Source organism: Podarcis filfolensis (genome assembly GCF_964270895.1).
Source record: "Podarcis filfolensis genome assembly, chromosome: 9".
NCBI classification, from domain to species: domain Eukaryota; kingdom Metazoa; phylum Chordata; class Lepidosauria; order Squamata; family Lacertidae; genus Podarcis; species Podarcis filfolensis.
The window spans coordinates 69,057,547-69,068,822 of record NC_139610.1 but is presented as its reverse complement, the minus strand read 5'-3'; the positions used below and the strand labels follow the sequence as shown (position 1 = coordinate 69,068,822).

Sequence of the window (11,276 nt, the reverse complement as noted above, 5' to 3'; positions counted from 1 at the left end):
AATAATAATAATAATAATAATAATAATAATACTTTATTTATACCCTGCCCATCTGGCTGAGTTTCCCCAGCCACTCTGGGCAGCTCCCAATCGAGTGTTAAAAACAGTACAGCATTAAATATTAAAAACTTCCCTGAACAGGGCTGCCTTCAGATGTCTTTTAAAGACAAGATAGCTGCTTATTTCCTTCACTTCTGAAGGGAGGGTGTTCCACAGGGCGGGTGCCACTACCGAGAAGGCCCTCTGCCTGGTTCCCTGTAACCTCACTTTTCTCAATGAGGGAACCACCAGAAGGCCCTCAGCGCTGGACCTCAGTGTCTGGGCTGAATGATGGGGGTGGAGATGCTCCTTCAGGTATACAGGACCGAGGGCGTTTAGGGCTTTAAAGGTCAGCACCAACACTTTGAATTGTGCTCGGAAACGTACCGGGAGCCAATGATGGAATCACAGGAGGGAAGAAGGCTCTTGCACTCAGGTTCTGCTTGAGGGTTTCTTGCAGGCATCTGGGAGGCCACTGTGAGAACAGGATGCTGGACTAGAAGGGACAATGGCCTGGTCCAGCAACCTAAAAACCTTGTGTGAAGAAACACAAGCAACTGACATACTGCAAGCACTGATCTATCCACCTCTAAACTAACTGGCAGAGATTCTCTAAGGTTTCAGACCCAGGTTTCACCCTCAGCGTTGAACCGTCAGCTTTTGCAGATAGCAGAAGCTCAATCACTGCTATCTCCAGGCACAGCTGCCGGAGAATGCCCCCTGGCTGAAACCCGGAGGGCAGCTGCCAGTCAAGGTAAGCAATGCTGAGCGAGGTGCTCCAAAGGTGAAACTTGGTATAAAGAGTCTCCCTCCATCTGCACGGGTCTCCTCGACTCCCGGGTCGTGCGCTCTGAGGCACCGGACGGCCCGCGCTCTTCCCGCCAGCTTGCGCCCGGCGCAGCTCAGCTGTGCGCCCCTGCTCCGAAGCGCCGGTGCCCGCGCTCACGTCGGAGCGCAGCCAAAGGCGCTTCCCGCCTCGCCAGAGCGTCGAAGGGACTCCTGGATGTCTCTGGCTGGAGCGTGGCCAAGAGGGGCGGACTCCCGAGCGGTGGCTTTATTAGCGCGCCCAGCAGGTTACAATGAGAGGAGCTGGCGAAAGAGGAGGCTGTGCGCTCTCGCCGCCTAGGAAGAGACCCCTCGCAGCGGGAGAGGGGAAGGAAGGAAGGAAGGAAGGAAGGGGATCTTCAAAGAGGGCTGGTCCGTGCCTTCAGGCAGGAGTCGCCCACCCTTCTCCCCCGCCTCCTCCGCCCTCCTTGTCTTTCTCCGCCCCTCGCCACGGCTCTGCCTCTCCTCCTCCTGCGCGGCGAAGGAGCTGCTTTGCAAGAGAGCGCAGGCTGCCAGCCGGGACGGGAGCGCGCGCGCTGCGGGCTGTGCAAAGCGCCAAAGAGGACCATCAGGGAATTCTCCCTCCGGCTCCTTGAAATAAATACATTAAAATTGCCCGTTTCTTTTTTTTTTTCCATTCAGAAGTGCAATTTTTCATTCCGCAACCCACCCCACCCCGCAACATTTTACTTACATTTATTTTTTTTATTTTTTATTTTAAAAAGTGCATATATAGGCTGTCCTATACCCATCATCCACCATCCATCCTTTTTTTTTTCCATTCGAGAAACTCACTTCGGGATGATTCTCCTGTCATTGTGCTTCACAGCAGCGGCTCTGGTGCAGTTGAAGACTTCAGCTGACGAACAAGTAAGTCCATGAATATCCCGAGAAGCCTGCGGAACAACGCACATCCCTTCCATCACCACCTCCATCTACTACTAATTACTATCATTTATTTATTACTTGATTGATTGAAGGTGATGGTGGAAAGCCTTTGCTGTTCCTTTCCAAACTCCGTTCTTCCTGGTGGCTTTTTATAAACCCACTTTCTTCAGCCACCTCCCCCCCCCCCCGCCTTAAAAAAAAGAAAAGAAAAAGAAAAACGTTTTGATTGTGTGATGATATCCCTGGCTCCTGCATGGAATTACTGCTTGGCAAAGCAGCCCAGAATTGCCTTAAGGTTCTAATTTGTAGCGTAATAGAAGAACTTTGTTTGTTTCCAACTTTCTCTTCTGCTAACACGGCTTTCTCTCTCTTTTCTTTTCCGTGTGTGTGTGTAACGGATTGGTTTGTGAGTATTAAATTGCAAGATTCTTAGCAGCCCTTCCTCAGCAGCCCAAGGTGAAGAGGCTGCTGTGCAGATTAACTGCTGTCCTCTAGCCTAGGGAATGGAGTCAGCGGGGGATGGGGATGGGGATGTTCTTATTCGTCTCTCTGGAGCGAGCGTGTGCGTGTGAAAGCGTTCATTCCGTGTGCAATTCCGCAGGTGGGAGGGGGCTTCTCTTACAAGAGCCCCTCCGTGGCTCCCTTTCTCTTCACTGTGGCTTGCGCAAGAGACCCCCCCCCCATTGAATACTGTATGTGATTATATGGTATGGTAATTTGTTATGTTGAGATTGCTAATAAAAATAATTTTTAAAAAACAAACAAACTTGGAGACATTGCCCATGGACAGAGATATACAGACCTGAGCAAACAGGTCATCCCACCTGCCTCAAGGCTGGCATAGGATTTGTTTTCCCCGTGAGGGAAATGGTCCAAAGGAGTCATCATTTCTTGGGAGATGGGTGACACCTGGCTTGAGAGCAGTACATATGAAAAGGATCTAGGAGTCTTGGTTGACCACAAACTTGACATGAGCCAACAGTGTGACGCGGCAGCTAAAAAAGCCAATGCAATTCTGGGCTGCATCAATAGGAGTATAGCATCTAGATCAAGGGAAGTAATAGTGCCACTGTATTCTGCTCTGGTCAGACCTCACCTGGAGTACTGTGTCCAGTTCTGGGCACCACAGTTCAAAAAGGACACTGACAAACTGGAACGTGTCCAGAGGAGGGCAACCAAAATGGTCAAAGGCCTGGAAACAATGCCTTATGAGGAACGGCTAAGGGAGCTGGACATGTTTAGCCTGGAGAAGAGGAGGTTAAGGGGTGATATGATAGCCATGTTCAAATATATAAAAGGATGTCACATAGAGGAGGGAGAAAGGTTGTTTTCTGCTGCTCCAGAGAAGCGGACACGGAGCAATGGATCCAAACTACAAGAAAGAAGATTCCACCTAAACATTAGGAAGAACTTCCTGGCAGTAAGAGCTGTTCGACAGTGGAATTTGCTGCCAAGGAGTGTGGTGGAGTCTCCTTCTTTGGAGGTCTTTAAGCAGAGGCTTGACAACCATATGTCAGGAGTGCTCTGATGGTGTTTCCTGCTTGGCAGGGGGTTGGACTCCATGGCCCTTGTGGTCTCTTCCAACTCTATGATTCTATGATTCTATGATCCTTAGCTTACTAGAGCAGCCACCAGAGGTCAGAGAGCATCCTCACTCAAAGGTGAGATGCTCCTGGGCAGCCCAGGTTGGTTCCATTGTAAAACACATTCAACACATTCCTCTTCTTTGTGCTTGGGAAGCATGGATGAACCTTTGCAACCTGACTCTTCATTTCCTCTTCCCATCTTTCATGGAATGGTTTTAATTTTTTTTTTTAATTGGAAGAAAGCTCATTCGTGTCAAAAGGCTCCTCTTCCCACTCATCTGAGAATCCTTCTCACAGGCTCTTTTCAGTTACAGCTGATACTTAAGAACATCAGAACAGCCCTGTTATATCAGTTCCAAGGTCCATCTAGTTCAGCATCCTATTCTCACAGTCACCAACCAGATCACAGAATCATAGAAATGTAGAGCTGGAAGGGACCCCCTCTCCGAAAATGCAACACGGCGTTCCACATCACGTGTGACATCGCACACACTATGTGCTGATGTGTGATATTGCAAGTCCATGTTATGGCGGCAGGCACCCACAATGCTGGGGGCGAGATATAGGCACTGCCCCAGACTGTACTTTTGCTGGTTGCTGTTAATTTTCTTTGTGGGCCCACATACGTTCCTGAACTTGGGTTTCTTCCGCTGCATGTTGGTTGCTGTGAATGCAAATAGGTATGAGACGCAACAGACCTTCAGATTTGCTATGATAATAAAGTCATCGCTTCCCAGGAACTCATTTCCCTCCCTCCCTTTGCCGTCACCTTTGATCAAATAGGTTTTGCAGGCTTTTTGAAGCACTCTCCGCACCTGCAAAACCTGTTCGCTCAGAGATCTAACTGTACTTCCTTTCTCTGCTAGCTCAGTTCTAGGGCAGAAAAAAGAGAGAGAGACTGCCACTTGTCTTGGTTTCTTTGGCTTTGTGTCCCTGGACAGTTGTCAGGATTCATGTTTGGTTGTTCCCCCTACACCCTCCATCCCTCAGGAATCGTGGGTTTAATTAGCTCTTAAAGTATTTCTTCAGCCACCAGACTCTAATTTTTTGGCGTAGCACTGCAGCATTACAGAATGGCCCATTCAGAAATCTGGGTTTATTAGCTCAAGCTGTTTATGTGAAACTTATTATTTATGGAGTCTTATTAGTGCATTGGGGGACAGCTGTTTATTCACTTAAGGGCAGCACCGTTCCTGGATGTGGGGCAGTGGGGGGGGGGCGTTGCGGAAGGCAGGAAGAGGTAAAACAGTGTAGGATAAGCTGGCTACACCAACTAGTTTGTCCTTTGCAAACATAGCAACTGCTCTGAAGCATGGATCCTCAGTGGACAAAAATAGTATACTTCTGAATACAAATTGCTAGGGACATTGGTGATTGGGAACTGGTAGGGCAGAAGTCTGGGAGGCCAACAGTAGATGGCGCCAAAGCCGGTGGTTGGTGGAGCAAGAGACAGAGATGGGTAGAGCCACCTAATTCTGGTCTGGTTCCCACCATCCTTTTTGGTGAGTTCCATGGGTGCGAAACTGAGACTGGGGAAGAGGAAGCTGATGACCATCTCCTGAGACAGGTGAGGGCTAGATGAGGACAGACTGAGGCTGGTGGGGAGAAGCCTCCACTGGCTAGGGGTGAAAACAGGCAACAAATAGCTCAGTCAGGAGAGCAAGAGAGTTTTAATCTCAGGGTTGTGGGTTTGAGTCCCACATCAGGCAAAAGATTCATGCATTTCACGGGGTTGGACTAGATGGCCCCTCATGTTCCCTTCTAACTCTACAATTCTGTGATTCTGTCACCTTTTTTCTTCTTCTCTCTGCTTGGTGAGATTTGCTTGGCCCCTGCTGGAATCGTAACGCTGAGCTAGATGGTCCTTACTTATTCCAGGATCTGGGTGCCCTTGCTTTGTTACTTTCCCAGAAACATACACTGACTATCTTCATCATGATCAGAAGCAAAGTAGCATTCGCATCCTCCCACCCACTCACCCACAAAAAAAGTTTCCTGGTCCAATTCAAAGTGCTTCTTCTTGCCTAATAAAGCAGAGGTGTGGGATGTGTGTGCCTCCAGATCTTGTTGAACTACAACTCCCATCTTCCCTGTCTCATTGGCTGTGCTGGCTGGGGGCTAATGGAAGTTGAAGTCCAGCAACAGCTAGAGAGGAACACGTTTCCATCCCCTAAGTGGCTTGGGGCTAGGACATCTGAAGGGCTGCTTCCATTGCAGCCTACTCTGAGGTTCTTTTGAGGTTCCCACCATCGCATAGCTGTCAAGTGTCCCTTATTTGAAGGGACAGTCCCTTATTCCAGCGCCATGTCCCGCTGCTGTCCCTTATTGATGGATGTCCCTTAAATGATGTCCCTTAAATTTCAAAGGAAGCAGCTCTTCTCCCTCCCTTCCTCCCTGCCGGCCAGGGAGGAGGGAGGCTCCAACTGTGTTGCTTGGCTGTGTTGCTCACCCAATAAGAAGTCTAAGAACGACTGGGGGTGGAGCTTGCATGCCTTGTGTGTGGCTAGTTAATGCAAGCTGAGGGGTTTTTTGAATGCTGGACGCCATTTTGTTGCACGTGCTGCTGCAAACTTTGCAGTGCAAAGCCAGGCCGGGACCCATCTTAAGTTGAGGCTGCATAGGCCTTGTGGTGCATGTGATTCAGATTCTATTCAGTTGAACCTCTGGTTACAAAGTTGGTTGGGCAGTGTTCTCGAAGCTACCTAGCATGAGTTTGACCAGACTGCAGGAGGACAGGAAGACTGGAGTGCCTGGAACAGGTGAGGCTGTAGGTCCCTTATTTTGGCTGCTGGTCCCTTATTTTCAAGGCTGCTGGTCCCTTATTTTCAAATCTGTAAGTTGACAGCTATGCACCATCAAAATAGCTAGACTGGTGCTCTCGCACGCAACAGGGTCTTTTCTGTGACAGCCCCTTCAAGATCCTGATTATGGAACTCCTTTTTTGAAGTTCTGTTTATGTATTAGATTTATCTCCTGCCTTTCCTCCAAGGAGACCAAGGTTGTGACCTGGTTCTCCCCCTTCTTCCTTTTATCCTGAGAGGCGGTGATTGGCCCCAGTGAGCCTCTTGGCTGAGTTGTGGGGGTTTGAACTCTGGTCCAATAGTCTAACCACACTATACCCTGCTGGTGATTTAATTGTTGGACTATTGATTTGGTTTCGCTGTTTTGCCACTCTTCTGTCATTTAATATTGGTTCAATAATTGTTTTATATGTACACCACTTGGAGTGCCTGAGTGCCAAAAGTTGATCTATGTGTGAGTATAGTTAATGAATAAAACAAATTATTGTTTATTTTTCCAGGCTGCTAAAGAAGACGTTATTCAAACAGGTAAGACCATTCAGCTGTATCTTATTTGTGGTTTGTATATAAAATACTACTACTACTACTACTAACTACTATTGCTACTACTTTATTATTTATATGCCATCCATCTGACCGAGTTTCCTCAGCCACTCTGGACAGCTTCCAACAAAATATTCAAACACCAACACAAAATATTAAACACAAGATAGAACTATTTACCACTAATATGGCTTTAGCACCCTGTGAGACCATTTTCTTAATATATAAAATAAATAAATTGCCATGTAGTTGATATTCACTCCAGTTGGCAAGTAATAGTGATACATGTTGGAACTGTGTCAGTGTACTATGGATGGATGGAAGGCAGGTGAGAAAATCAGGGGGGAAATGTTATACATCTTCTTCCTCTTCTTCTTTGGCAATCACTCGTGGCCGAGTAAGATTGTCTTCCATAAACACGGTTTTAACAATGAGTCTGTAAGTGACTGTGGAGTTCAGTTCTGGATCCACACGTCCTTCCACAGTGGGGACATTGGTTTCCGGGTGGGAGTTGATCACGGTGTGGATTTGCCAAGCGTGCCTTCCTCCTAGCACGTTTCTCCCTTGCGTCCTGAGTTCGAGTGTCTTCAAAGTCCATGACACCTTTGGTAAAGGATGTTGTGTACAGCTATTAACCAAATGAAAAATAACAAAGCCAGTGGACCTGATGGGATAACTGCCAAAATCTTCAAAGCGGGTGGAATTGAACTTACACAACAACTTCACAAGCTCATTGAAAAAATCTGGGAAAGAGAAGAAATCCCAGGGGACTTTAGAGATGCCAAAATTATCAATCTCTTTTAAAAAAAGGTGACAGAACTGATTGTGGAATATTATACATATACGGGAAATGATTGGCCATCTTATCACAATGAAACCTTTACAGATTCTCCACCCCCATAGCTCAGCCTGGACACTGAGGTCCACCTCTGAGGGCCTTCTGGCAGTTCCCTCACTGTGAGAAGTGAGGTTACAGGGAACCAGACAGAGGGCCTTCTTGGCAGTGGCACCCACCCTGTGGAACACCCTCCCAGCTGATGTCAAGGAGATAAATAACTATACAACTTTCAGAAGACATCTTTTAGAAGCCCTGTATCAGGAAGTTGCTAATGTTTGAGGTTTTATTATGTTTTTATGTGTGTTGGCAGCTGCCCAGAGTGACTGAGGCAACCCTGCCAGATGGGTGGGGTATAATAATAATAATAATAATAATAATAATAATAATAATAATAAGACAGATACCTGTATTTAAACCTGAATGCTGGGCTGGTCAACCTTTGGCCTGATCCTACAATCTCTTCTGATGCTCTTATGTAATTATGGGCAGGCCTTGGGGTCCTTCTCCGTCTAGGGAAATGCTCAAAACATGTAGCTCTGGTGGCTCCTGACACAATGCAGCTGTGCTCAGAGCTGGGGGCTCTCACTTCCAGCCTTGGCAGCTGTCAACACTATTGCAGAGCTGTGTGTGGGCAGACGAGTTAACGAAATGCCTATGGGCTTGTAACAGAGGCTCTCGTAACCGTTTCTTAATTTCCCTCCATGTGTGAATCTGGCATCTTGTTTTCCCCGTAGCAGGAAAGAAAATGCTCCTGAAATGTCTGTGGATTTTTCAGATTCGTATTCATTCAGCGCTTGCCAACTGGAAACCATATCGTCTTGGGGCAGTGTGGAGGGGGGGGCGAGATGAGTTGCCAAGTCAGCCAGTCCTTGAAAGCTAAATCTCTGGTGCCTTTGACCCCTTAATACGGAGGTTTAAACCTGTTCGGTGGCTCTTCTAGCAGGCGAAAGCTCGCATCCCGAACACTTCAAAAGGCTGCCTCAAAGCTTTTGCGATCTCTTTCTGTGACCTTTTGCTCTGAGCTCTTCTCCAGTTTGACAGCTCAGCTCCTCGTATTCTTAGGTGGCCTCGGAGCAAAAAGGACCAGTTTTCTGAAGCATTATGGTCCTACAACAAGGATGGGCAATTGACAGAAACACAGTCCAGCTGTCTTAAAAGGGAACTGGATAAAACATAGTCTTTCCTTGGCTGCAAGTCACAACAGCTAAATTTGGGCCATCATATTCAGAGGTTATATGCCATGGATAGGGGTGTTGAATAATTCTGATGCAAACAGGGATGGAAACTGCCATGTTTTTTTTTCATTCTGATGCTGTGGCATTTCTCCGCATTTCCACAAATTTATCCTAGCATACACAGTTTTGCATGCAACTTCATTTGAAATACACATTTTTAAATGCGATGTTCCCAATATAACGCATTTGCTTTGTCAGTGTTTGCATCTTTATTCATTCTTTCCCACAGTGTAGACAATTTTGTGCGGGTTATTTGACTGGCGAGCTGCATCACAAAATTCAGAGACGTGCAAATTTGGGAGGAAAGTGCAAATTAAGTAGATTCGCATTCACATTCTAACTGAACCAATTTTCTCCTCTGTTGCTAATCACCCACAACAAATCCCTGTAAACAAATAGGCATATATATTTTTTCCCTTTTCCTGAAAGCACCCATAGTCTGTGGCTTAATGTCAGTGGCTTGTGGTGAAATATTTCGTAGAGGCAAAATTAGGGCCAGAGGCACCAGATTGTGAGGGCAATGGCGTGGGGGGTGATGTCACACACAAGATGTACTGATGTCCTGATGTCGCGCGCATGAATATCGTGCCTCTTTAAGCTGGGCAGAAGCTTCCTGGGCTTTGGGAAGGAGACACCAGGATAACATTTAGAGGACTAGTCTGGTCTCCTTGGTCCACTGACCTAATGTGTGTGCTCCCCTTTGCGAGGCACCTGTCTGCACAGGCTCCATCAATGTGACACTCTTACTGCTAAATGGTTGTGGTTTTTTTGAAGCACCAATATGCTCGGCAATACATAAGCAGGGCCATGGTCCCCTGCCCCAAGGAGCTTACAGCAGCTGCACCATTAGGGTGACTGGGGGGCTACCGCATTGACCTCAGTCTGTCCTCACTCAGTCCTCACTTCTCTGCCTTCTTATCCACAGTCAGGGAGTGTCTCTGACTGGCCTTGTATCTGGCTTATCTTCCTGTTGGTCGCTATGCTTCTCGCCCTAGCAATACCAGCCACCACTGGCCTACAGTCATCCAGCGAATGTGATTATGGCACCTCGCCATCTCGGAGGGAGGGATTTGCGTGGCAAAAGTAGACTTCTAGGCATCCAAACTGAAGAATCATGTGTGTGTATGTGTGTATATATATATATATATATATATATATATATATATATACCAATATATATAGGCTGAATTATGGAGCTGCATCTTTCATGCTCATATATAATTTAAAGCAAAGAGTAATTCTCATGCATCATCCGATGACATATTGCTAACAATAAAAAAAACCCACGTATTTTTAGCTCTTGCGGCTAGGGAAGAAACAATCTTGGATGTGTGCAGGGTAGTTTGTGTTGCAAAGCCCTTTTGGCTCAGCCCTCTCAGCTCTCTCATTCTGCCTGGCATGTGGAGCCGGGAGGTGATAGAATTCTGATAACACTGACGAGTTTCTGACAAGATCTTGGCTTTCGAACTTCGCGGGATGACATTGGCCAGCTGCCTTTAGGAGGGGCCTTGCAAAGCTTCCTTGATGACTCCCTGTAGGCCGAACCAGACACACTGGGGTGATAAATGAGACCCTTTCAAGTTCTGAATCAACGGGGGAATTTTAAGTGGCCCCTTGGGAGTTGTCATCTCTGGCTGAACAGAGAAATGTACTTCCAGGACTATTAGGCTATTAGATTTCATAGATTTTTCTCTCTCTCCCTCTCTCTCTCTCGTCCAATCTAAACATGCTTACATTTTTTAAATTAATATTTTATTAAGAGAATTTCATATATATATATATATATATATATATATATATATATATATATGAGTGAGAAAAAATGAAAGAAAAAGTAATTGGGAATTAAAAAAATGCCATTACATGTTTAGCATGTTTACATTAGGAGTAAAAAGGTAAAGGTAAAGGTACCCCTGACCATTAAGTCCAGTCGCAGACGACTCTGGGGTTGCACGCTCATCTCGCTTTATTGGCCAAGGGAGCCGGCGTGCAGCTTCCGGGTTATGTGGCCAGCATGACTAAGCCACTTCTGGCGAACCAGAGCAGTGCATGGAAACACCGTTTACCTTCCTGCCGGAGCGGTACCTATTCATCTATTTGCACTTTGATGTGCTTTCGAACTGCTAGGTGGGCAGGAGCAGGGACCGAGCAACGGGAGCTCACCCCGTCGGGATTCGAACTACCAACCTTCTGATCGGCAAGCCCTAGGCTCAGTGGTTTAGACCACAGCACCATCCGCGTCCCTTACATTGGGAGTACATCCTGCTTATTTTATTGGGACTTACTGCCAAGAAAAGGGTGCATAGGATAGCCTTATGTGTCTGTGCACCACATTGTGTGATCAGTTGTGCAGGGCAGAGCTTCCTTGCCCTCCAATGTTTCATTCAAGTTGGTGCCAAGTTGGTAGCCAAAGTGGTGTAACAAGAACTGAAGAAGAGCCTGATGGATCTGGCCAATGGCCCCTCTCATCCAACATCCTGTTCTCACAGTGACCACCTGGATCCCTGTGGGGAACCTGCAA

At 46.8% G+C, this 11,276-nt stretch overlaps 1 protein-coding gene across 1 annotated transcript in view; it reads left to right on the top strand.

Annotated features, from left to right (window-relative positions):
* Positions 1 to 772: 772 nt before the first annotated feature.
* The window catches only part of ADAMTS3 (ADAM metallopeptidase with thrombospondin type 1 motif 3), a 138,147-nt gene continuing 127,643 nt past the window's right edge, over positions 773 to 11,276 (top strand). Inside the window, exons 1-3 of the mRNA XM_083571019.1 lie at positions 773 to 793; positions 1,652 to 1,734; positions 6,640 to 6,667. Of these exons, the coding sequence (XP_083427145.1) occupies positions 1,666 to 1,734; positions 6,640 to 6,667 (97 nt within the window). The 5' untranslated portion in view covers positions 773 to 793; positions 1,652 to 1,665. The remainder of the gene's footprint in view (positions 794 to 1,651; positions 1,735 to 6,639; positions 6,668 to 11,276) is intronic.